This window comes from Protopterus annectens, chromosome 4.part0 (genome assembly GCF_019279795.1).
Source record: "Protopterus annectens isolate FY-2018-M chromosome 4.part0, PAN1.0, whole genome shotgun sequence".
Classification (NCBI taxonomy): Eukaryota; Metazoa; Chordata; order Ceratodontiformes; family Protopteridae; genus Protopterus; species Protopterus annectens.
This window is the reverse complement of record NC_056733.1, coordinates 620,146,688-620,174,615: the sequence shown is the minus strand read 5'-3', so window position 1 is coordinate 620,174,615 and position 27,928 is coordinate 620,146,688. Positions and strand designations below refer to the sequence as shown.

Below are 27,928 nucleotides of genomic sequence, written 5' to 3'. Positions count from 1 at the left end.
GTGAAGCATCCATTCATGGGCCTGTGTTTTGGATCTGTTTAGTGCGTCTGCCACAGCACTTTGACTGGAAGGGATGTAGACTACCTGGAGGGAGATATCTATAAAGCGTGCTAGATCCCAGGCCTGCATGGCTAGTCTGCAAAGGAGGTAGAATCTGGTTTCCCCCTGTTTGTTGATATACCACAAAACTGTCATATTGTCTATGTATATACGTAACTTCCCTGCTCTGCGCAGAGGCTGGGAGGGATTGTAGGGAAAGGATTAGTGCCTTCATTTCCATCATGTTTATGTGATCCTTCCTCTGGTAGAGTGTCCACTGACCTTGTACTGTGTGGTAGTCCAGGGCTGCTCCCCCAGCCGGGGACCTATGCATCTGTGTACATCATTTGAGTTGGTGGCAGTGGGTGAATGGGAAGGTCTGGGATTAGAGACAGATGTGCTGCCCACCACTGGAGCTCCTTCTTGAGACCAGGTTGAAGTGGGATTTGGCATTCTAAAGGGTGGGCATGTTGATACCACAGTGACTTTTGGAACCACTGACTTTTGGAAACATAGGCCCGAAGCCAAAGCTGTGCCTCTCAATACAGACATTTTAACCAAAGCACATGAGAGCTTGGATTCGCGCACTGTTATGGATCTGGATTCACAGGCTGAGCCTGTTTTGCAGGCCGCCTTGGTACTGGATGTATGCACGTCCAGAGAGGCAACTCAAACTTTGACTACCAATGTCCAGGAGGAACCCAACCTTAAAGTGTTGGAACGCCCTAGGAGAGTTACTCAAATCGTTGTTAGGGAGGATGTCGATTCGGACTTGGTTGAGGCCTATGTCCAGCCTGCCTTCTTTGATCACATGAATACTCCAGCAAAGAAGCATAAAAACTAGGCATGTTTCACCTCTCCCAACCTTCAGAAGGAATGGCAAAACTTCACACAAGGCCTGTTTATGGCCATCATGACACTTGGGCATTACTTTGGTCACCCTGCTTCCCTCCCTGCCTGGCCTACCTTCCCACAGAAAAGACCTAGGCCTCGGGCCACTTCTGACGAAGATTCTTCATCTGAGGACAGTAATCCATTGGATTATGCCTCTCAAATCTCCTAACCTTTAAATTATGCTTCCCCTGAAGAAGTAGCCTTGCTAGAGGAAGCATAGAGATGGCGGATGCCATCAACCCTCAACTCCAAAATTCTCAGGAACTGTCTTGCAGACAGCAGATCGAAGGGGAGAATCTCTGCAAAGCACAGAGAAATCTCCTGTGCCTTGGTAGGTGGAAGAGACACTTACACTACCATACTCTTGGTTTGAAATCTGCACCCCAGGAAGACATGGTCGTGGGATGGGACCACGGATGACTTTATGAAATTTATGTTGAATCCCAAGCTTTGTAAAATGGTAACTGTCAATTGAAAATTTCTGTCCAATTCCATTTGGGAACTGGCTTGAATCCAAAGGTTGTCTAGGTAGGGGAAGATTAGGATCCCTTGGAGTCCGCAATAAGCAACCACAGGTGCTAGGCATTTTGAGAAGACTCTAGGGGCAGTAGTGTCTCCAAAAGGCAAAGCCAAGAACTGATAGTGCGATGATCCCACACAGAAGCGTAGGAATTTTCTGTATGTTGGATGCATGGGTATATGGAGGCTAGGAATGCTTGAGGGAGGATAACAAGGAATAAGGTTTGCAGGGTAAGCATTCTGAAAGAGGGAACAAGGGGAAAGCCATTGAGGTAGGAAAAGTCTAGGATGGGTCTTCAAGGACCTTCAGTAGAAACCTCTTCCCTCTGTCTTGAGGGCACAGGTTTGATAGTGCCCTGTTTGAGCAGGTTTTGGAGGACTGGAGGAAAAAGAGGTTCCGATTCTTTTGGAGGTTGGGGTACATTCCTGAAGGGGAGGCACATTGTGCCAGACCATGAAGTATCCCCTGCGATGATGCTTTACACTCAAGAGTCTTGAGTGATGAGTTCCCAGGATTGAAGATACAGGGTTAGATGCTGGGAAAGGGGAGGGGTGCCCTGAATGCTTGAGGAGTCACGAGGAGGAGCCCATCCAATCAGGAAAGGGCTGCTTAGTAAGCTGAGAAGAGGAGGGAGATGGAGGAAACTGATGAGTTTTCTTAGGCTTTTTTTTTTTTAGTTTTGATTGTAGGGCTCTGGATAGCCTGCATATGAAGATTTGTTTTGCAGGGAAATTCCTGTGAAATTTAGGCACAGGGGATACCAGAATGTGCTTAAGGTCTTTAAGTTCCTTACTTTTCTCTTGCAGAGATTTGAATTGTTCTGCAGAGGGTTTTTCAAAAAGATCAGAGATGTCCTCAGGGAGGGGGCTGATGCCTCAGCCAGGCAAATCTTCTTAGGGCAGAAGAGGAGGCTGCAGCTCTTGAGGTGGCTTCTATAGCATCCTAGCTGCATTTAATAGACTGTCTGGTTACCTGAGAAGAGGTAACAATGAGGGAGGAAGTCAAGGCCTTGTTTTCCCCGAGCCTGGCATGTCTGAAATAAGTTTTAAAAGTTGAGACAGGAGTTCCAAATTATAAGGAAGCGACCTGAAGGCCTTATCACAGGCTACTGAAATTACAGAAGGGTCTGCAACTGGGGCCTTGAAAAGAAAATTGCAATCCTTAGGTACTTTTTCGCAGCTGGAGGCTGAGAGTCAGGATGAGTGGAAGTAGATGCAAAAGCATCTTAAAAGGCTGGTACAATAGCAGGAATAAAGGCTAGGGAACTGTACTTGGAAGAGGTCATAACATTTTTGGACCTCTGACATCTCTGTACTGTCCTCATCTGAAGTGGTCACGCATCCTGGAGATGGTCTCCCCAAAAGAAATTTCCTTCATAGGAGATTCTGTTCCATTTGAATCTTCTTCAGGGGAAGCATAATTTAAAGGTTAGGGGATATGAGAGCCGTAATCCAATGGAACACTGCCCTCCTCAGATGAAAAATCTTCATAGGTTCATACTAGGCTATCTGCCCGAGGGCATTTACAAGCCTAGCCCATAGTTTTGTGGCTTACGCCACCCCTTTAGTATGGGGAACTATACCCATTATTTTGCTGTGCCTCTGTTGAGCAGTGACACTGAGGTAATCCCTGGGGTATATCTGCGATCTCCCATCCATTGGTCAAGATTTCTCTTGAACAAGGCCAGCGAGGTGCTCTGCCTCAGAAGTGGCCTGTGGCCTAGGTCTTTTCTGTGGGAAGGTAGGCCAGGCAGGGAGGGAAGCAGGGTGACCAAAGTAATGCCCAAGTGTCATGATGGCTATAAACAGGCCTTGTGTGAAATTTTGTCATTCCTTGAGGGTTGGGAGAGGTGAAACATGCCTAGTTTTTTTGCTTCTTCTTTGCTGGAGTATTCATGTGATCCAAAGAAGGCAGGCTGGACATAGGCCTCAACCAAGTCCGAATCGACATCCTCCCTAACAACGATTTGAGTAACTCTCCTAGGGCGTTTCGACACTAAGCTTGGGTTCCTCCTGGACATTGGTAGTCAAAGTTTGAGTTGCCTCTCTGGACGTGCATACATCCAGTACCAAGGCGGCCTGCAAAACAGGCTCGGCCTGCGAATCCAGATCCATAACAGTGCGCAAATGCAAGCTCTCATGTGCTTTGGTTGAAATATCTGTATTGAGAGGCACAGCTTTTGCTTCAGGCCTATGTTTTTTGGCCTTACGCTTAGAAGGCCTGGTTGTTGGGTCTGAGGAGTTTTATATCACACTCTTGCCTAAAAGCTTAACGTGTTGGTTTTCTAGGGAGACCACAAGGGAGGATAACCAACTTTGGAGGGTCTTGAGTACAAAGGACTGACAAATGGAGCAGTTTTTGTGGTCATGCTGGGGCACGAGGCAAAGCAGGCACTAGGAATGACTATCCTAATGTGGAATCTGTCTTCCAAAGTCACACTTCCCTTTCCTGGATGACATTAACCTGAATAAAAGACAAGGTAGCAGAAAAGACAAAAAAAGATATCCCCAACTGGGCACTTAGTTTAGCAACTGATTCTAGCAGCACAGCTACGTCCACGATTGGTGATCCGATTGGTGGCAAAGAAGTTTTGAGGGTGGTGTGCACTTTTATGGTCGTCTGATAGTGGCTTACGTGAGACATTCCACACACCCTAGGTAGTAGACGACTGATATACTGGCCGAAGTTGGGTTGTCACCTTGACAGGCAACTCGCTTCTGTCAGGAATACTGCAACAGATGAATATGACATCTAAAGTTAATGATACATGATGTAACAGGAAAAAGTTTGACTCGTCTCCCAAAAAACAAGCTCGAGAACTCCCAGCAATCTACATCCAAAAGCAAAGGCAACAAACAAGATCTAAGGTATGTTAGGGTCAGTGCGTTATGAGTAAGAGAAGAGTTTGAGAGTTATGTAGTGGTCACTAGCTAAAATAATGGCAGAGTTAGAAGAACTCAACTGCTGAGGAATGAATGAAAATTGACATCAGACTGAATACTTAAAATAAAAATTCAAGTGAACGATGCAAGTGGGCAAGCAGAGGCATGCACTCATGTCTGACAGAGCAGGTGTAAGCAATCACACATATATGTAATCCAGACCCAGCATATTATAGCTCTCAGTACCAGGACATGTTACTCCCTTTCTCACCTTAAAGTGAAAACAAATGGGCACTGTATTTAACAGCTTATGTATAGCCTAAAAGCAGCAAAGATGACCAAGTTTAAAAAATAAAGTACGGAGAATTAAGTGGTGTTAGTGCAAAGACTTTTAGTTCCTGATGGCCTAGCACTGCATACTGATGCTGCTTATCAGTTTCAGTTACCCATCTCCAAAGTCTGCCACCTATGAGGTCAGTGAACTTCTTGCCAAAACAAATACTTGTGCAAACAAGTACTACAGCACAGAACAAATGACTACTAGCAAAAAGTGACGGCACGTGGGTTACATTCTCCACCACTAGAAACATCTAACAGCAGATGCTGTCAAATACAATAGACTAAAAATGTATACTCATTTTACTGAGTGTTACATAATCAGTTAAACATTTAAATTTTTCAAAAAGAAACCTTCAGTACTTTCAGCCAGAAGTCCAAATGCATGAATGCAGAAAGAGCATACTGTCAAAGAAATCAAATGCATCCCATGCTGCTGCCATCTTAACATTTGCAGTGGGACATCCTCCATTCTTGATTTTTCTCCACAAATATTTTATCAAAATGAATAAGAGCAGGGCAACACATTCCTTCTTACCATCTTCATCATCCTCACTGGATTCATCTTTAAATGGATTAAAATCATCATCTTCACCAAAACTGGCAGATTTGGAGCTTTCATTATCACTTTCTACTTCTGAAGATGAAACGGACCCGCTCTCACATTCAGAGCTGCTACCAGCAAGGCCTCCTGACTTGCGAGGTTTCTTTGATTCCCTCAAATCTTCTTCACCTAATTAACAAATTTATAAGAAAATTAGCATTTCAGTTATAGACGAAACTAACAGAACTTTGCATACCAGGAGAAAAGTAAAGACCGCTACCAAAAATGAAAAGTACTGTCATCTATAAATGGCAACTAAATAAATTCAAACTATATGGTTGGAAGATGAAAATTGTTATGATATTGAAATTAAAGTTACTGTTGCTCTTAAAAAAAAAAAAAAAAAAACTACATGTTCAGCATATCAGACCTCAAACTTAAATATTTAAAGCACTTGTAGTAGTACTTGTGAGGGCTGCTATCACCAACTTGAATCATCAAGCCATCACCAGGGGTCCTGTGGCCACTGCTGTGCAAGTCTCCACTTACACAACACTAATTTGCCCAAATGAGTCACCCATCCCCTCCCTCAACATGGGTGATCTGGCTGGAGGCAAGCCACTCACTTCCTCTGTCTTTTTTTTTTTTTTAAAACAATTTTAAAAGTAAATGCCACTTTAATTTAAATGGCCTCATCTTCTCAAGACAGAAATGGTGGAAACTTACTGGCAGTTAGATATACAAGGCTTAATGTCCAAATTAAACAAAAAGATGGAAGTGAATGGCAAATAACTAGGGATGTAATCAACTTTAATGATTAACAGTACTGACGCATCAGAATAACCTTGCTAACTGGGTAACAGTCAAACTACAAAAAAAAAAAACTTCTAAATTATTATTATTTTTTTTTTTGGTGGGGGGGGGTAATAATCATGTCTAAATTGCAGACCTATCAAAGGTCTTTTTGGACGTAGATCCTTAAGGAGAATAAATACAACCATACAGAAAACTACATTCATAAAACAGCAGAAAGCAATCCAAGAACTAAGCTAACACAGGAATGCAGTAAGGAGCTTTTGCCAACAGGTAGGACTGCAAGAAGGGGTTATAGAAAACAGGCAAAAGGGGTCTGGAATTTACTGAAGGAAACTGTTCAAGGAGCCAAGATACAGGGAGCAAATAACTAGAGGGAAAAAGGTAATACAGTGGGATGAGACTAAGCAGAAACTTGGCTTGCAGGTTACAGACTCCTTCCCTAACTGGTACTGGAGTATAGGCAAAGGGATAGGGGAGTGCTAAGAGAAAATAAGCTCTGGTATAGTTTTGTCATGTCTGGAACTGAAAGTTGTTGTGTCTTTCGGCTTTTCCCGGTTAGGGGTCACCACAGCGGAACTCCTGTCCGCTAATGATTGGTAGTAGATTTTTACATGCCGAGTTGCCGGCCCTGACGCACAACCTTCAACGAAGGTACGCCCATTCGCGCATGTCTCCACACAGAAGACGCTCTAGCTGAGAATTGAACATGACAACGTCTTACTGTGAGGCGACAATGCTACCGCAGCACCACCACCGCAGTTATGTCTGGAACTGTAAGTGCTGTTAAAAAAAGGATAACATGCAATATTTTATCAGCATCAATCAGAGGAGGTAAGAAAAAGATTTGGAAAGGCAATTTACAAAGTAACAATGGGAAGACATCTATAGGGCTCCTACATATGCAACAAAGTCCAGAAAGTTTTGAATTTTTGTTTGGAAGCATTTGCATAGGTATTTTTATACCCCATGCAAACAGATCTCACAGAAGTTTTATCGGGTAGATAGCAAATGCTGTAGGTGCGATGGAAAGAGAATGGTAACTGTAAAAATATTTTTTGGAAGTGTAAGGAGCTGATAAACTAAACATTTCCTTCAGGGTATTCTGTCAATCACTGAGGAGCAAATGGCTCTATCTAAGGAAATAGATGCATTTTGAGTTGGGACACAGGACTTGAAAGCTGCTGATTGCTAAAAAAGCAATTACAGAAAATGAAAATCCAAATGTAAACAAACCATGACTGAAGTACTGAATTATATAAAAAAAGATAAAAGAACCTGCAGCAGGATCTTTATAAAACATAGAAATAAATAGAAATTGTGGTGACAATTCATGTAAAATATAATGTTCAGGAAGAGGGGTGAGGCTTAAAGATAAAGTGCAAATTTTTTTTATTTATTTATTTTAACCATTTCTTTTCAAGTATGCGCATGTTGTAATGTGGGTTTTCTTATTCTAAAATGTGTAGTTTTTGCTTTAGTTACTTCAGTGGACCTACATTTGTTAAGTTTAATAAATTGGGGGTTCAGTTCACCGTACTGTATGCTGAGTACCCATCCAACTACTTCCTAATTCCATGTCATCCTGCTTTCGGATGACAATGTACTTCAGGGGGAGAAACAGTTTTGTAGTGGGTTGGCATGCCTGCTGTAGTTTGCATCAGATTTTATTATGAAGTAACCAGAAGAATGCATCACTCAGATAATCAATAAAATAAACAAATACAAATAAAAACAGCAATATTCAAGTGAAAGGTTAACAAAATTAAGATGGAACACAGGATAAGATTCTTAGTAGTGTCGTGTTTAGTAAACAAAAGTAAAAGCTTTATGTAGACACTCAGATGAAACGATAAAGCTGCAGAAATCAAACACCGAAATTAAAGAAAGACTGGCTGAACACAGGGCTTCTCAGACTGTTTCAAAGATAGAGCTGAGAAATCAGAGAGCACAGAGAAAATGTAACATTTTTGCTATATTACAGAAACTGGAAGGAGTAGATGGTATTGATTTTAATAAAGTACAAATAAGCAACTAAACTGGTGTTCTACAGCAGGATTTGTTAATTGAGAGGACATGGTGTTCATTACCAACTACGGAACATATACCACAGATCTAGCTATATTAGTAGAGATGCAAGCATGACAGCAAAAGAGCTATACCTGACAAGTTTGGCAGAAAGGAGAAGTATTACAAATCAAAGCCACTAGAAGAAAAAAAATAAAAACTTGGAACAGAGTGTTAGTGGAAAGTAACTTGCTATTCACCGGACAAAAGCGAAGCAAGTTTATTCCAGAAACTAGTGGGTGTCGCGAGGTAAGTTAGAGGTTCAAGTTGTTATATGCAGTAGTCTTCCTGGATGATCAAAACATTTCTGAATGCAGAACAGGCTATGGAGGAAATGAAGATTAAACACTAACAGCAACCTGAAGTGGACTCTCTCAATAGTGTAAGAAAGCCCATAAAGAAACTTTTCCAGATAAAGCTTTTCCACTGTTCAAACTCTTAGACATAGAACTGTCAGGTCTGGGACTTAGAAACTTAAGAAACTGATCTTGCCTAAGTTGTGAAAGCCTGGCACAAAGGGGACGCGTGAGGCTGCAAGAGCTTGTATTTAACCAATATAATTCATTGGACACAAGGAGAAAAACAAAACAGCAGATTTCCTCCAAACAATAAAGATGACTAAGCATAAAGCAAAAAAGAAAAAAAAGAAATACAACAGCCGTCCAAAGGTCGTAATCCAAGCAAAAACACAGAATGAATGTAAAACAGAGCACGACCACCACAGGAGAGTTAATAGGATCCAGTATTTATTAAAACAAGCGCTTTCACGTGCAACCGCTGCACGCTTCTTCAGGTCTCAACACATACAACAAAACCAACCCATTTATATATACCTTGCTCAAATACAACCAATTAACAATCAATTAGAAATCAAGCAATGACTAAGCATAAAGGAATATGACTGAAAAAACTTCAGCCTGTGACCTGAATTTTTTTTTTCATAAGAGGTACTAAAACAACAGAGGACCCAAAGGAAGTATCAATTTGGTTAGAGAAGACAGGGCAACAAAAGGAGACTGAAGCAATGACAACAAAATAGTCAGACAATCACGGACTTGTGATGGGCCATTAATCAAGGAGCCTCAGAGTCCTCACCACTGACACTGGGGAGGGACTGTCACTAGGAACAAAAATGGACACAGTATTTTCAGATGCAAATCTCTGCACCAAGTACAATTTCCCTTAACAGCACATAGGGAGCACCCCCCAGACCTGGGGCTGGAAACGCTCTCTCTCTCCAGGACCCAAACAAGACTCCACACTGACCACTTCGGAACTTTGTCCCTGTTCCAATTAACTGGCACACACACTTGGATATTTGATTCACACACACACAAACACACACACACACACACACCTGGGAAAGGCCGGCACAGATTTACCAGCTGTGCCCCCTTTACCCAGACTATATAATTACACTGGCACCAGTCAGCTACTCTAAGGCTCTTACAAGGATACCCAATTATTCTGAGTAAAATTAATACCAATACAAATAGAGTTTGACCAAACAAGCAAGGCTTTCAGGAGCAGCCACAGTGTCACTAAAATAAGCACAAGTACTCTTAAGATGTTACAAGTATTCTCTTAAAGACTAGACACAATGAAAGGTATAGAAATATTTAGTAAAACAGAAAACATGAGAATACTGAAGATCTAGTTACAATAAACACCACAGTTTCAGTCACAGGAGATATCAAAAATATACACAGTGGGATAGATTCACACAGATGCAGAAAAACAATGCTTGACTAATCTCACTATATTTTCCTGAATGACTAAATAACTATTGTTCCCTAGTTAAGTTACTTACAACAGCAAGGCATGATGATGAGTGCTGAGTTGCCTACTACAGCAAGACAAGATTAGGTGTGTGGTTGTGTGAGAGATTCTTCATGTCAGGTTCAGAAGAACAAAGTGCCACTGTGAGAGTTCAGTCATATCTTTCGCTAATATCTAAAGAGTAATTTCAGTGCTTGTTACAGAATGACATCACATCTGGCCACCTGACTGGTACAAAACACACCCAGAGTTTTGCTAAGATCTGTTGCAGCATCTGAAAGCTAAAAACTATTTCAAAAACTTCCACCCTTCCAGGGTAGCAATTTCACTAAGGACAATACAGCAAGATTCTTAGTCCTAGTTTTTGCAGACATTTTTTTTTCTCTAGCTGCAATAAGACTTGTAAGATAAAATCCTTATGGCCTAAACCAACCCATTTAATTTAAAACCTATTTCTCAAAATTAGCTAGACTGAGATTAACCTTTTCCCTTCCAGAATTCTCTGTTAAAACGTACACATTTAATCATGTGCATCCCTTTTCTGTCCAGCAGTAGCCCCTGTTGATCCATTTTTAACACAAGCAACCTTACAAATACATTAACACAAACATTAGTACAAATCAGTGAGACAGTCAAATGACAAAATTCTTTACAAAATTCAACCTAACTATGCTGGCATATATTACAAATGCACTGCCGTAGTCTCCCTGGCACAGATCGACCAGCCATGCAAGGAGGGAGAGTAACATGGGATTAAGTCAATGCTACTTTAAACATTAGCGGGCATTGAAAGAAAAAAGCAGAACTGACAACCGTTAAGAACAGTGTGATCTAATTAACTAAAGGAGTCCTAAATGCTTAGCATGACTGATCAGACTGTGCATTTACTGATGGAAATGTATGTTAATCTCAGAGCAGGACATTGTACTTTTGATAAAAAGCATGCTACTAAAGGGAAATTAAATGAGGGCAATTCTTTCAAGCAAGCTGACAAACTATGAAAATATACAAGGCATGGAATCATGACTGGGGTAAATAGGTAGACTGGCAGTCTGATGGATTTTAATAGAGTGACATTTCATTCTATGCTAATGTAAACTGCAAGCTGGAACAGGGGCTTAGAATGCCCACACCTTGGAAGGACATATTAAATAGGTGTATACAAATTATGACTTATAAATTAAGTATTTTACATGATCATATTTGCTTTGTTATAGGCTGTGCTACATATTGGAAGAGTTATCTTGTTTAATGGCTAGGAGCTATACGGTAGGAAGTGTGGGAGTTTATTTTGTTTGTGTCTTTCGGCTTTTCCCGGTTAGGGGTCACCACAGCGGAACTCCGGTCCACTAATAATTGGCAGTTGATTTTTACGTACCGGCTTGCCAGGCCTGATGCACAACCTTCAACGAAGGTACGCCCATTCACGCACGTCTCCACGCAGAAGACGCTCTAGCTGAGAATGGAACCAGACAGCGTCTTACGATGAGGCGACAACGCTACCGCAGCACCACCACCGCGAATAGTGTGGGAGTTTATTAACTGCAGTAAATGCAATTAATTTTATGGAACAAGGTAACAGAGAAAAGTATAAGGGGATAAACAGGGGGAAGAAACTTGGAGCAGTGACACAGGAATTGCAAAAAGTGCTAACAAAGTGCATAAATATACAGTAATCGCATGAATGTGAACAGCTTAACTAATCATGTAAAAAGGGAGAGGGGCTAAGCAGCAATAAAAAAGGAGAGAGTCAATGCACTGATATTTACAAAGACGCATTTGACAACAGAGTAGCAGGTAAAGCTGGGTTGAAGAGGACACACAATACACGAGTTTATTACAGACAGCAGTGTGCTGGAAAAAGTACCTAGGAGCTTGAGAGGGGGTTGTTTTAAGAATAGAGTGGAACAGAGGGAAACTACATGGCAACTAAGGCTAGGGGCAGATAAACAGCCTGGGATGAACGACACTATTGATGTTAAAAGTTTTTTAAAGGATAGGAGGTTAAGAGTGCAAAAGAATATTTAAAATGTTTAACATATACTAAGGAATACAGTTGTAATTTAGTTTTTAATTGGATATTTCATTATTTGTACTTTGTTCCATTTCTTTAAGATGTTATATATATATTTAACTGCTTTCTTAATTGGATTGTTATGCTATTGATTTTGTGTACATAAGCTGACGTCTTGTGTAGATTATAGTCTGATGAAATCTCCGAGACGAAAGCGACATTAAAGCAGTTTTTTGCTACAAGTGTGGTACTTGCTTCCTGGTGATCCTAATTCTGCCTGCTTGGTGGTGGTTCTTTTTACTGTTCTTTGCTTTGGAGAGAGCATTAAGGATCTGCTCTCTAGATACCAGGGGGAGTTGTATTTGATATTTCCTGAGGGAAGGTTGAAGGGGAAAGAGGGGGAAAGTCGAGCTGAATTTATCGGCCAGTAGGGTTTGCGATATCTTCTGGCTCAGTATAGGTGGCTCCATTTACAATCAGCCCTGTAACAGAACTGTGTACTGCCTTTGAGGTTACGGACATAGCTAAAAAATGCCTTGCGGTTGTCCTTGGTCTGGGAGGACAAATCTACCTCAAATTTGGCTTTGGTAGACTATTTGTCCTCAGAGTTGTTTAGTCTGAGTGTTTTTATCCAACTGGGTGCTACACCTCCTAATTTTTTGGGTTTTTTTTTAGTTTTTTTTGGGGACCTTCTTGTGTTTCTGAGAAAGTTTATATTCCCTTCCAAAAGAAGTGGGTTTAGTTGGGTAATTCCTCTGGTATCTAGGCATGCAGGCAAGGCAAGATAGATATGTCTGCAGTCCTTCTTAGTTTAGCCTTGCTCCTGCAAGATTTTAGACAAGCTGCCCATGGTCTAAGCAAAGTTTCTTTTGTCAAGGGAGAAGTCAAAGAGTTTGGCTTTCAAATCCTCCAGCATGGGCTGGTTTCACAACCAGGCAAATCTGCAAATGACTGCACCAGTTGCTCTGGTAGAAACCTCAACAGCACCACAGCTGCACTTTATTACTATGCCTAGCCACTTGAGTGGCCTGAATTGCCCAGGCAAAATTTGCTTTGACTCTGTGCCAGGCATGTCTACCACAGCTTTATTCAAACTGTTAAGGACAGATAAAAGATCTGGGCCCAATAATTAGTTGCCCCTGAAGGCCAGTGTAAAAGTAGTGCATACAGTGGATATAAAAAGTGTACACACACCTGTTAAAATGCCAGGTTTTTGTGATATAAAAAAATGAGACCACAATAAATTTCAAAACTTTTCCCACCTTTAATGTGACCTATAACCTTTACAATCCAAATAAAAAACAAATATGTTAGGAAAAAAAAATATAAAAAATAAATAACGTACAATAAGCTGGTTGCATAAATGTGCACTCCCTTTAATAATTTGTTGAAGCACCTTTTGATTTAATTACAGCATTCAGTCTTCTTGGGTACACACCTGCCATCAATTAAAGAGAGACTGATTAACCCCAAATAAAGTTCAGCTGTCCTAGTAGGATTTTCCCGACATTTGCTCAGTTGCCTGCTACAGCAAAAGCCGTGGTTCACAGACAGCTTACAAAGCATCAAAGGGATCTCATTGTTGAAAGTTATCAGTCAGGAGAAGGGTACAAAAAAATTTCCACAGCATTGGATATACCATGGAACACAGTGAAGCGTCTCATCAAAAACTGGAGAAAACATGGGACAACAGTGACGTTGCAAAGAACTGGACATCCCTCTAAAATTGATGAAAAGACAAAACAAAAACTGGTCAGGGAGGCTGCCAAGAGACCTACAGCAACACTGAAGGAGCTGCAGGAGTTTCTGGCAAGAAATGGTTATGTACTACATGTGACAAAAATCTCCAGTATTCTCCATATGTCTGGGCTATGGGATAGGGTTGCAGAACAGAAGCCCTCTCCTACACAGAAAAAACATCCAGGCCCAGCTAAAATTTGCAAAACAATACATCAAGACTCCCAAAAGCATGTGGGAAAATGTGTCATCTGATGAGACCAAGGCTGAACATTTTGGCCAGAATTCCAAAAGGTACGTTTGGCACAAAAACACTTTGCATCACCAAAAGAATACCATCCCCACAGTGAAGCATGGTGGTGGCAGTATCATGCTTTGGGGTTGCTTTTCATCAGCTGGAACTGGGGCTTTAGTCAAGGTGGAGGGAATTATGAACAGTTCCAAACAGAAGTCACTTTTGGCTCAAAACCTTCAGGTGTCTGCCAGAAAGCTGAAGATGAAGAGGAATTTCACCTTTCAGCACAACAATGACCCCAAGCATACATCCAAATCAACAAAAGAATGGCCTCACCAGAAGAAAAATAATGTTTTGGAATGGCCCAGCCAGAGCTCAAAGCCAAGTCCAACAGAAAATCTTTGGAGTATCCTGAAGAGGGCTGTGCACAAGAGATGCGCTCACAATCTGACAGATTTGGAGTGCTTTTGCAAGGAAGAGTAGACAAATATTGCCAAGTCAAGATGTGCCACGCTGACAGACTCCTACGCAGGAAGACTGAATGCTGTAATTAAATCAAAAGGTGCTTCAATAACATATTAGTTTAAGGGTGTGCACACTTATGCAACGAGCTTATTGTATTTTTTTTTTAATTATTTTTTATACTTTCTGCGACCAGATTTGTTTTTCAATTGAACTGTACAGGTTATATGTCACAATAAAGGTGGGAAAAGTTTTGAAATGATTTATTGTGGTCACATTTTTTATATCACAAAAAACTGGCATTTTAACAGGGGTGTGCACACTTTTTATATCCACTGTACCTTTCTCCCCCCACATATCCATAGCCATGCTGTCCTTATCTAAAGGTATGGCATTAGTATTGCAGAAGATGTGGATGTGAAAGCATCCAAAAAAGGCCATCAGCAATGGAGGGATAGAGGAGGGTGCTGGAATGCCCACTTCTGACAGGCTGTGGCATCTGACATCTGCTTAGACACACACTGAAAATGTTTCACTACATTTAAAATAGTCTCCCCACCTCTTCCACAGGGGAGTCAAGCGAAAAAGTCTCATCATCTGAGGGAACCTGGCCAGCAGAGTTAATTTGAGAAGAGTAAGTTAATGAATGGTCATCAGAATCTGAAGCCACCTCAGAGGAGGAGGAAGATTCCACAGTAGTCTTCTGTGGCATGAATGGAGAAGCTGAAACAGAGGCTGAGGTAGAGGTTTAAGGGCCATGATGGTCTTGAACAAGCCTTGAGAGGAATCTATCCACTCCTCCCTCCCTAGATGGAAGAGATGAGGAATGCATGCTTTTTCTTCTTCTTAGAGGTGACGTCCACCTAAAACAAGCAGAGAGGATACAACCCCTCATGTACCTCAATTTGCTGGGAATATCTTCCTTAACTAAAATTTGAGGAATGCCTTTTGGTCCCACAGAGACTATTTATTTATTTTACATTTGTTGACCGGGCTAGTCTAACTGGATATATGTCCATTTTCAGTAGAGGCCCGGGGAGAAAAGCTCCACATTAGCTATATAGCTCCACATTAGCTATACAGCAAATAATGTACATACATGATGATTTGTGGTTCACCTTCTCAGTTGCAGTAACAGTCTCTTTAGATGTGTGGTCCTCTGATGCCATACTGGCTTCAGTCAGTCACAGCACAGGTAGACTCTGATACACCACAGGTTCTGTAACCTCTGTGGGGTATGTTGGAATCAGACTGTGCAGGCAGTGTCAGGCATACATCATTTGAGTTTTTTCCCCTCCATATGAGCTGGAGGTATGTCAGATGTTGACGGGTCTGTCATCTTGGAGTGGGTCAAACGCTTCAGATGTTGGGTCACCAAGAAGGTGCTCAATGAAACCAAACAGGAATGTAATGTGCTGGCAAATGAAACAAGCTCTGTAGTAGCATTCTGCACCTATGTAGGAAAGGCACTGAGTATGGAGATCTTTGCAGGATCCACCTATTACACTTGCACTTAACCTTTCTGCCTACTGCACTCATACCTACCCCTCCTAGCTGACATCTAACAAAATCACAGCAAAACAATTCAGACAAAAAGGTAATTTCCCAAATGTAGCACTTATCTGAATCCAAGAAAGCTTACAGTACAACCAAATGAAAATCAGACCGTAGGGTGAGACACCTGCGTTCAGGCTGGTGGTGAGACAGTCTGACAATTTATACTCATACATCCGCTTACAGACCCTTACACTTGCGAGCTGAGATTGTATGTGGGACATATGCTCCTGGGAAGGATTAAGCTTTGGTACCCCAGCCAGACGTAAGCAGTGAAAACCCATCTGTTTGGAATACTGCAACAGCAATTTCAGTCAGGACATCAACACAGAGAAAAATTCTCAAGGGAAGGTATGAAATTTAAGAGATGTCAAAAAAGTTGAGAGTGAATGAAAGCTGTTCAAACGGGAATATACAAGTAAACTGCATGATTACAGTGTTGGAATTAATGAGGCTTGTTTTATTTTCGAATGTACGTGAACACACTCTAAATGTGATTTAATACAGATGCTTAAAACAGTGAACTTTGCCTGTAAGCAGAGATAGAAACTCCTTCATGGCTATCTGAATGATAGACTCAACCAACTCTTGAAGAGGGCCAGTGAGGTGCTCTGCTTGACATGTATGGGAAAAGTCTATTCCATAGCATGGGCAGTCTCTGGGTTATGAACCTGTCCCTCCAGCACGTTCTGTTGATTGTGGTAATGAGGTTGAGGTCTCTGGAGTGTGTGGTGCGGAGGAATTGGGATTTCTTTAGATGTAACATTTCTAACAGAGCTGGGTCAGACATGGCTTTGTAAGTCAAACACAGACAGTCTCTAAGTAGACGATATGAGGCAGAGAATAGTTGGAGTTGTTTTAGTCTGTCCATATAGGACAAATGTTTAAGGCCTAGGATCCCCTTTGTGAGGTACTTTTGCAGCCTCTCCAGTGGTTGCAGGTGTTTAGTGCGGTACATGCCAAATGGGGCCATTATACTCAATGACTGGCCTAAAGAGGGAAGAGTAGAGGGAGACAATGACCTCTTTCTTCCTGGATGCAAAACCCTTAGTAATGACATGTGCCACATAGGACTTTCTGAGCACAATGGCAATGTGGTGGTCAAAAGAGAGGTTGCTGTCAACCCGTGTTCCCAGATCTCTTATAACGTCTTCTGTGTTCAGTGGACTACCATCGATGTGGTAATTAATGGGAACTGGGTTTTTCCCAAAGGGGATGATGACATTGTTTGGCTTTGAGCTTAAGGCCATGGTCTTTGATCTCAGTGAGGCCCTTTATGTAGGATGTCAACATCACTCAGAGTTAATAATAGCCCCCAACTTGCAATCATCTGTGAACTTTGACAGCCAAAGTCCCTTCGTGTTGGCCTGGACTTCAGAGAAGTAGATACCAAACAGGAGAGGATCCAGGATCAAGCCCTGTGGAACTCCACTCATGACTGGTAGGCAAGTCTTACTTGGAATCAGCTACTTTCACACTGTGGGTTTCTCATCTGTGAGCCAGTTTGCTACGGATATAGGGGTTGATGCCTAGCTTAGTGAGTTTTTCTATGATTCCTGAGTGGGGAATGGAATCAAAGGCCTTGGCCAGATTAAGGTAGACTGTATGAACCACCTTGCCTTCATCCATAGCTATGGTGACTAACTCAAAGTTGTTAACCAAGTTGAACAGGCATGCTCTACCCCTCACAAAACCAAACACAGGGTTCGGAGACTCTCTATATCCTTGTTTATTAGGTCTATGATGATGCGTGCCATAGCTTTGCATATCAGACTAGTCAGGCTAATGGGGTGATAGTTCCCAGGGTCTGTAGTCACTCCACCTTTGTGGAGGGGGATGACTGTAGCAGTGCGCCATTTGGTAGGGACAAAGCTTGAGGTGAGGCTGTGATTGAACAGGGCACACAGGTGAGGTGCCAGTTCATTCTGCAGTTCATGTAGAACACAGCCAGGGATATTGTCAGGTCCCACAGAAGCTGTATTCTTGGCCTTGGACAGTGCTGTTAAAACCTGTGCAGCAGTAATACTGGGTGCATGGCAATCTACTGGTATTGTGACTGGCCCCTTGGTGGGGAGAGAGGGGTAAAGTTGGCACTGAATCAGTCAGCCAGTATATTGGCAGTATCTGCTGGCTCGGTATAGGAGGTGCCATTGTGCAGTAAGTCACAGCAAATCAGGGTATTGCCATGGAGATTCTTTACATAACTATAGAAGGCCTTGTGGTTGTCTTTACTATCTGCTGCAATTCTGTTTTCATAGCTAGCTTTACAGGATTTGATGAGGGATCTCAACTTTTGTTGAGGCAGATAAGGGAGTTTTTCCAGTCTTGGGACTTCACCTTATTCCGCATCAGTTTCCTCCTTTTGTTGTAGAATTTGTTTATGGCAGGGGACCACCAGATTGGCTTCCTTTTCTTGGAGGAGAGCGTCTTGGTTCTGTTGGGTATAGCAAGATTCATGCATTTGTGTACGTGTACAGTGCATTGGTGTACGATTCTGTGGTCATGCAAATGATCTCCATTTCCATGGGTGCCATGAAGTTAGCCACCTATGTTTTTAGGAACCCAAAGTTAGCTTTGGAGAAGTTTTTCATGGCGGTTACCTTTGCGGGGGGATGTGGATTTCCAAGGTGATTAGTTTGTGGTCGATCTAACCAGGAAGGAGTTGACTACTGGTGTAGAGCAGTGGTCGCCCACGTTAGTAACGATCATGTCAAGGATGTTGCTACTTCTAGTGGGGGTAAGAACGAACTGGTCCAGGGCATTGGAATTAATGAATTCCAGGAAACGTTGGGCAAGTGTATTGGTACAGGAGTAGTTTTCCCAGTTAATGAAGGGGTAGTTGAAGTCTCCCAGTATGACAGTGTTAGGCTGGACCCCAACATATCTCCAGGGTACTTAGAAACGTGGAGTGCGAGTCTTGGGACATGGTTGGGGACCTATAACAGGCTACGACCTGAATTGCTGACTTACCCAATGTTAGCTGCACCTGAAATATCTCAGATGCGTTACGTTGGTACTACTAGTCCGGAGCTGTGCGCATCTTCTATGAATATGGAAACACCACCGCCTTTGGAGCTTCGGTCCAAGTTCTGGGGTCGAAAGGTGTGGAATGAGTTATATCCTGGTAGTGCAGGGGTGCTTTCTGCTGCCTTAAACCAGGTCTCTTATGGCACAATTGGCGATGTTCTCCATTTTAAGGAGTGTTTCGAGCGAGTGCATTTTGAGATTTAGACTTCTAGCATTGAGCAGCATGACCCTCCGATTGCATCTGTTTAACTGTTATGGTGGTAATTTGGTCTTTGGAACACCACTTAAAAAAGGCACTATAGGGTGGCAAGAGCCTTTGCCAGTGTCCGGAAGCCCAGGGATGACAGATGCAGGCCATCTCTGCCAAACCATCATTCGTCAATCATGTCATCCCGGGCAGACAGATACTGGATTCCCTTAGAATGACACCAGAAACTTAGCCAATTATTGAAAGCAATTATTTTCTGCTTGTACTGTGGTATTATTCTGGGTGATGGTAGGATGCTGCTCTGGGCTAGTATCATACCCACCTGGACTACATAACCAGAGAGCTCATCCATGTCTCTTTTCATGTAGTCCAGGGAGGTACGTCCCAGGTCATTCACACCCACATGTCATATTTGTAGCTGTTGTTGAGGGAGCTGAGTGCGTGCGTTGTGTTGGATCCTGATGCCTGACAGGCAGCTGTTACTTTCTCCTTATTCAACCTAGTGAGTGGGACATTAATCATTGTGACTCGATAGTGTGGCACACTGGTGTGTTGGACATGCTCTTTTGCCTTAGGGGCTTTGGTTGAGTGGCATGCTGTTTAGGACAGTTATGTGTCTCGTGATTAGTGTTGTGGTGGTCAAGTGCATTTCTGCCTTGGAGGTCTCTGCTGTTTGGGTAGATTTTTACTGAGCCTCCGCGAAGATGGGTGTGCGGTTTGTGTTTTTATGTGAAGGCAGTGCTGGTGTGTGCTCTGGAGGGCTGTGTGTTCCATGGGGTGTGGTGCAAGTGTTGACCTGCTCCTCTTGACCAGCTATTCCGGTCTTGGCTGGAGAGTGCTTGGCTTCCAATTTGGATATACAAGTGCATCTCTCGCAAGTCTGAGTGTTGGAAGGTAAGAAGAGAGAGTTGTCGGTGTACATGAGGCAGTTGCTACATTGCCTCAGGATGCCCAAGTTCACCAGGTTAATAAGACTGCACAGGGAACTGACCTTTAGAGATGCCTGGAGGGGTGGGCATTAATAATAAGTACTGGAGCTGTTTCTTTGTAGCACGTTTAGTGCTACAATAATTGCTAGCAAGAAGTCTGGTAAAGTGCTAGACTAATAAGCTAGTAAAACTGCAGGAGAGGAGAGAAGTAGCAGATCTATGGGAAAAATTGAAGAGCAGACTTTGGCACCGCTCAGAAGCTTACAAACAGTCCCGGATACAGCAAATCTGTATCTGGACTAGACTAGTTACAGGAAAGGAGGGAAAAGCCCAAACGCGGGCTTTTAAACCAGAAAGTTGAAAGATGGAAAAACTGCCCAAAAGGCCAATATACTACAATGTTTGGGCCATAAACCACTCCTCTTGTGGTAGATAGGCTATCTAGTGCTTACCACTCCCCCACTGATAAGCTAGAAGGCTGCCTTCTGATTCCTCTACAGATCAGAAACGTGTCAAATATAGACCAAGTTTGTAAATCCTTAGCACAATCAGTTTCTTGCATAAAGCCAACACTGGACAGTTTGGAATTAAGAAAAAAAAAGCAGTTCAACTAAACATAAGCAATAACTCTTTCAAAAAAGTGTAGTACTGGAAATTTACTTTTAAGATAACTGATATTGTAGTTTTACCTAAACAAGCATCAATCACTTCAGGTGTTTGAATTAAGCTTCAGAATATTATGAAATACATTAGAAAGCTCAGATTTGCAATATACGATATAAAATGTTTCTGGCAATGATAAATCCCTGACTTCCCAATTCTGTCAAAAAAATGTTCAAAACTACTTTTACTAAAATTTAATACATTAATATTCTCCATTTTCCTCTCAGATTTAGTGCTTTCTAATCTCAGATATGTTTATCATAAGCTTTTTAAACTGAGAATGCATAAATAGTACTGACATATCACAATAAACAGCATCCTACTTAAGTCATTAAGAGTATACTTGAATACAACAGGACTACCCAAGAACTATTTAATCTTGCTCATTACATGTGTGTGTACTAATTTAAATTCCAAGTACATATCACAAAGACGAACAGAGCATGGACAAACATCACATAACAAAAAACATCTATCCTGCAAAATGTTTGAGATAATGAACTGCATAAGTATATTCCCTTTAAGCAGAATGCTTTATTCTTCATTTATAACAGCGTATTACTATGCAAGAAATCTAGCAACAGATGACAAACACTGTGTTGCACATGATTATTCTTGGACATTTAATATCCAAAGCAGAGTAGGGGAAAACAGTACTCTAATCACAAGTAAAAAAGTACAGAATTACAATCAAGCTAATGAAACCCATCAAAAACACCTTGCAAAAATCCATATGTAATAAATAAAGCATGCATGTTCTCTAATATAAACAATTTATCAGACATTTATAACTCTGCAAGTAAAAATCAACCTGGAAGACTAAGATGCAAATACTAGAGGCAATTATTTTAGATCACCACATCAGCAAACTTCCAAACACTGTGACTTACCCATACAGTACTACTTTCAATCCTTTTAATTTTGTCACTTTCTAAATGGGTCTCAAGCAAGCAATAAACCTGTTTCTGCCGTTCAAAATACATAGGACTGTTTTGATACATGCATCCCATTAACATTCAAAGGTTCTCATTTAACATCTTTACAAAAATCCAGGGAAATCTACTTACCAAAGGATTTCAAGATAAACTACCTTTTGCTGACTGGGTTATTTCTAGCAAACTAAGGGCCTTTTTTCAGGGGGGGGGGGGGGTAGCCAAGGCGGTATTTATGCTGTCTAGTGGAAATATGTCAAAGGCATCTGGGAAATTTCATTACTCTTTTTAATAAATGCCATGGGACTTTTTATATCAATCTAAACTACCAGGAACTCAAGCAGATGAGGCCTTGGTTTAATGAATCATCCAAAGTACTTTTTTGTTTTTCAAAACAAATACATGCTTAACAGAAAAAATAAAACTCTGGTGGACTCAACCAGTGGCTTGAGTGACTGAAAAGAGCTAGCAGGGAAGGATGGGTATGCCAGTCCTGGGTGGGGCAAGACATGGAAAATGCCTCAATATGATTGTAGGAGGATAGGATTCATAAGATGCAGACTGTGGATGAACATTAGGATCACCAAACCACTGATGGGAGGTAGCTTTCAATGACAGCATGCGCCCAAATGGGAAAGTACTGTACACCCCAGGGTAACATGGTTAGCTTAGCCCTCTTCCTGGGGTTAGGGAAGTTTAGGTAACCATAAACATTCAGATATCAGGTATGCTGGCAAGGACACAAGTAAACACTGCTGTCTGCCAGCCCCCCACCCCCAACTTTTGCCTTTGTGGTTATGGAAGATTCCCATCAAAAAGGAATGAGCAGATTGAAGTGTAACTGGGGGAGTTGATTGTCAGAAATGACAGGGGTTATAAAGACAGACAAAAACTCCAAGGAATGGAAAAATGAAAATCACCTTTGAAAATCAAAGTGAAGAAATAAAAGAGAACATGCAGTCTATCACTCCAAGAATAAGGGGTTGGGCAGTTCTAGTCAGAAAAACAACATATGTTACACACATACACCATAGTATGAACATATGTACACAAAAAATTTGTGTTATGTGGCAACTATGGCCTTGGAAGGATGTAGGATGCCTGTTTGGGGGTGGGGGGGGGGGGGGTAGGAGGACAGTGAAGACCTGCCTCCTCTTTTAGACACCATCAATTAAATTTTGTGCAGGGTGGATGAAGAGAACCTACCACCAAGACAAAAACTGCCTGTTTCGGGTGTTCCTAGTTAGAGAAAATATAGCTGTGTAAGCTTCAATAACTAGAATGGTAGATGTTTGAATTTCTCATTGTAGTACCCTGTATCTAGTTGGGTTCTATGTGGCCCAGGATATAATGGTTGGCCAGTCTTCAAAAATCTCTGGCTCCCCTCCATACATGCATCCAGGCTGCTGTGCCTCAAGATCCACAGGGTGAAAACAGCCCTGGGTGAACTTAGGATTTTCTTGCCCTCCAAAAGGGAAAAAGCTTACTTGTCCAGAAACCAAAAAAATAGAACATTAAAATTCTAGTGCAAATAAACTATACATAGAAAAGGGGGTAAGGGAAGGAAAGATTATGTGGCTACCTAAACAGGTGATTAATTTGAACATAGTACAGTTGTGTACCTACCATAAATGTAGATGTTAGTGTGTATTCACTGTTGCAGTCATTACACTTGGGTTATCCTGCTGGCAGGCTACCCGCAGTCGGCCTGAATTCCAAAGTCCTGGTCCGGTGTCGGTTGCTGTCGCCTCTTCCCTGACTTCAGTGCGCCAGGGGTATACACGATGCAGCCAACGCCATTTTCTTCAGTTTTTCTTGCCCCAGATGTCAGGTGCCCCCAAAAGGGTAGGCTAAAAATATTGCTTATAAAAAAGCATGCACTAACATAAAAAATTACCTTCATCTACAAGCAAATACACCACATAGGTTGTATAGAATAGAGAAGTACAGATAAGTCCCTGCAAAGAAAGGGGGATGGTGGGTGGGTAACCTGGACTGCAACAGTGAATACACTCGAACATCTACATTTAAGGTAGGTACACATCTGCACTATATTCATCGTGTTTCACTGTTGCAGTCATTACACTTGGGATGAATCCCAAAGCTGAGGTTGGGTGGCTGGGTCTAAATAGAATTAGGTGAGGCTATGAGGCCCTGCAGAACTGCAGTGGCAAAGCCTGCTGTGGACGTAAAGTAAAGAGGTAAGTGGTAGTGCTTTGTAAACGTGTGCACTGAAGTCCAAGTAGCAGCCTCCAAAATATCCTTGGTTGGTACTCCTCTGAGTAAGGCTGCTGAAGTGGTTGCTGCTCTAGTTGAGTGTGGCCTAATGCCCTGCCCTTAGGCACTGATTTGCCATGTTGTGAATAGCAGAAATGAATGCAGTGGCCTGTCCATTTTGAAATGGTCTGCTTTGAGATAGCCTTTCCTTGAGATCCAGCAGCATATGCCACTAAAAGTTGCTCAGTCTTTCTGAAAGTTTTAGTTTTGTCCAAGTAGAAGCGTAGCTGTCTGTGTACGTCCAATGAATGCAGAAGTGTCTCCCCTTTATTCTGTGGGTTTGGATAAAAAGTAGGCAAATGAATGGTTTGATTAAGAGCCACAATGGACACTACCTTAGGCATAACTGTTGAGTTCATCCTTAGAGAAACCCTGTCCGGATGGAAAATAATAAAAAGGTTCCACAGCCATTAATGCCTGTATGAGACTCTTCTTGCTGAAGTTATTGCTAGGAGCAGAGCAGTTTTCCATAAGAATTTTATCTTGGCTGTACTGGCTGGCTCAAAAGGAGGCAGTGTGAGCTTTTCCAAGACAAAATTGAGGTCCCATGTAGGTATTGGTGCTCTCCTTGGAGGTCGTATGTTTTTGGCCCCTCTGAGGTACTGCCTTAGCAGTGGATGTGAAAAATAGGCGGTTCCGTATTGTAATGAGCTGAAATGGCAGAGGCATGGATCTTAATTGATAAGAAGGATAGGCCTTTGTCCAGCATCTCAGTTAGGTATTGTAAAATCTGAGGAATATTTGGAACAAGCGTGTCAATTCCTTGAGCCTGGTTCCAAGCACAGAATCTTTTCCATTTTCCTGGTGCTGGGCCTCCTGGCCTCCAAAATTACATCCATAACTGCTTTATAGCGAGGTGTGTTCTGAGTGGATATCTTATCTGCCATGCAGCGAAAATTAAGGTTCTGAGTTGGCTGTGCAGGATCCGATTGTTTTGCTGGGTCAGTAGATGAGGAATTTGAGGTAAAGTCCAGGCTGGGCCTTGAGACAAGCTCTTTAGGATTGGATACCAGTGCTGGTGTGACCAGTCTAGGGCAATCAGTAACATTTTTGGCTTCTCTTGTCTGACCTTTAGGAGTACCTTGGGGAGGAGAGGCAGTGGAGGAAAGGCATATACTGTTAGGTTTTTCCAGCTGAATGATAGAGCATCCACCTTCCATGCTTGTTCGTGATAAGTCCTTGTGCAGAATCTCTGTAGTTGGCAGTTGTAAGGGAAGGCAAATAGATCTATGTCTGGGCATCCCCATTTCCTTGTTATCATGCTGAAGACTTGTAGATCTAAATTTCCACTCGTGAGGGTCCATGAGGTTTCTGCTTAGATCGTCTGCCAGAGTATTTGTCTTTCCTGGCAGGAATTGTGCTTGCAGGTGCACTTGATAAGTCAATGCTGTGTTCCACAAGGTCATGGCTTGTCTGCAGAGGGGGCAGGAATGTGTGCCCCCTTGCTTGTTTATGTACCACATGACTGTAGTATTGTCCATCTTTATCAACAGTTGTCCTGGATGGAGTAGGTCCTTAAAGGCTGTCAGGGCAATCTGTACAGCTAGCATCTCTTTTTGATTGATATGAAGATGCATTTGGCTTGTGGGCCAAGTGCCCTGAATACATTTTCCTGTCATGTGGGCCCCACAGACATAATCCGATGCATCTGTTAGTGTCTGCCTGGCTGTGGGTAAAGTGAATGGCTCTCCCTTGTTGTGGTGACAGGCCAGTGCCCATCGAAACTCCTGTTGCAGGCACGGAATGAAGGTAACTAATGCTTTCAGGCTGTGGCAATGTTGAGTCCAAACACTTTTTAGGTACCATTGTAGCTTCCTCATATGCAGTCTTGCATATGGAATTAGCAGAATGCAGGATGCCATGAAGCCCAAAGCCTGCAGAATTTGTCTTGCAGGTAAGTGGGTCTTTGTTGCCATCTTTTCGAAGTAACAAGTCAGTTGCCTTTGTCTGGCGTGAGATAAGCCATCTGGGCAGTTGTATTTAAGCTTGCACCCAGGAATATTATCTCTTGAGAGGGTACTAGTTTTTCGTTTACTGTGTACCCTAGGCAAATTAATAATCTTTTTACAAACGGCAGATGCTTTAGAAGAATGTCCTTGCTCTGCTTGAATAAGGCAGTCCACGTAGGGATATATCTGAATTCCTCTCTGTCTGCAAAATGCAATTACTGGTGCCAGGCATTTTGTGAAGACCCTGGGCGCAGTAGATAAGCCAAAGGGCAGTGCAGAGAATTGCTATTGCATTGAGCCAGTTATGAATCGGAGGTATCTTCTGCAAGATTGTCTGATTGGGACATGCAGGTATGCCTCTGAGGTCCAAAGTTACAAGCCAAGCCTTCTTGCCCAGCATGGGCAGAAGCTGCTGCAGTGTTCAACATTTTGAATTTTGGAACATCCAGAAAAGTGTTTAGAATAGACAGGTCCAGTATTGGTCTCCAGGCTTTGTCCTTTCTGGGTACCAAGAAAAGTCTAGAGTGAAATCCTTGCCCCTGCTCTTGCTGTGGTACTCGCTGAATAGCCCTCATGTCCATGAGAGATGAGATTTGCTTTTGTGCCTCTGCCCATTGATTGTGTGGCAGGTCTGGCATACCTTTTGTCTTTGGAAAGGTGTGAAAGTGGAACCTGTAGCCCTGAGAAACTATATTCAAGACCCATTTGTCCTGGGTGATCATGTGCCAATTTTGTGAAAAAAGTGCTAGCTTTCCCCCTAAGGGTGCTGCCAAAAGATAAGTGCTCAGCATCGGCAGTGGAAAGTCACTGGGACTGTTTCCTATATGGCCGAGATTTGTCTTCTCTGCTTTTGGAGGTAGAAGCACCCCATTGTTTAGGCCTGTTTGAGCCTTGGGGCTGAGATCTGCCTCTAGGGCATCTGTATCTGCCTCTTTGTGGCCTGTCTGACACTGGAAAGGACCAATTCTTAGAAGGCCAGTTCCTGCTAAATCTGGGTGGCTGAACCTGTAAAAAATCCTTAACTGTCTGCATAGATTTCGATTTATCCTCCATTTTTTTTAACACCTCTTCTGCCTTAACACCAAACAAAGTATCATGCTGTAATGGAGCATCCAATAATTTTGCTTTAACATGATCAGGCAGATTCTGTTCCTTTAAACAAGCATGCCTTCGAATGACAGAGCCTGTAACAGCAGAACTGCAAGAGGCCTCCAGTGAATCAAAACCACATTGCAAAGTATGCTTTCCCACTTGTTCAACTGCATGCAATAAATCCTGCATTTCCTTGTTTTCAGAACATTCAGAATTTGTCAACATTTTCTGTTTTAGCAGTGACATTAGGTATTGCTGATATTTAAGCATATGAAACTGACAATTTAAAGCCCTTACAGCCAAGGTAGCAGAAGTGTAAACTTTTTTTTCCCCCATCTGTCCAGTGCTCTAGAATCCCTATCAGAGGGTACAGGTTTTTTTGCAGTGGAAGCCTTGACCCCCTTGGGACCCCAATATATAGTTTCTGGGTCAGCAACAGGGTTTTTATATAGAAATTTATGTGAATCTGGAACCCTGTAGTACCTCTCTGGTTTAATGGGTGCAGGGGGTAAAGAGTCAGGAGACAGGCCGGACTCTGAAAATACATCTACAATGTCTAGTACAGGTGGAATAGCAAAAGGTCAGTGCTGAGGCAGTAAAAGAAAATCTCTGAGCCTTTTCTTAGATTCTGAGTAATCTTGGCTCTCCCAATGAAAATGCTCCCTCATGGTATGCAGGATTTCCCCAAAAGAATAGTCCTCAGGAGGAGAGGCTGAAGGGATAAATTCTTCAGCATCAGAATCATCATATTGCCTGTTCTGAAGAGGAGTCAGATGAAATGGAAACCTGATCAGAAAAATCATTCAGTGTCTTGCCTAGGCCTCTTATCAGGAGGGGGATGGGAACCCCTGATCAAAGTAATTAGGTCTTCGGCCATTTTGAGCATCTGTTTCTTAGGCATGGAAGTCTGTCCAGGAGAATGCTGTACTTGTTTCTTTGTCTTTAAAGCTGTTTAAGTCTTTGCCTTGGAAGCGG

The 27,928-nt window shown here is 42.3% G+C and overlaps 1 protein-coding gene across 1 annotated transcript in view; it reads right to left on the bottom strand.

The window, feature by feature from the left end:
- Positions 1 to 27,928, bottom strand: part of SBNO1 (strawberry notch homolog 1) — a gene marked incomplete in the record, with an annotated part of 3,303,179 nt that overhangs the window by 1,617,073 nt on the left and 1,658,178 nt on the right. Inside the window, 1 exon segment of the mRNA XM_044068578.1 lies at positions 5,210 to 5,404. Within this exon segment, the coding sequence (XP_043924513.1) occupies positions 5,210 to 5,404 (195 nt within the window).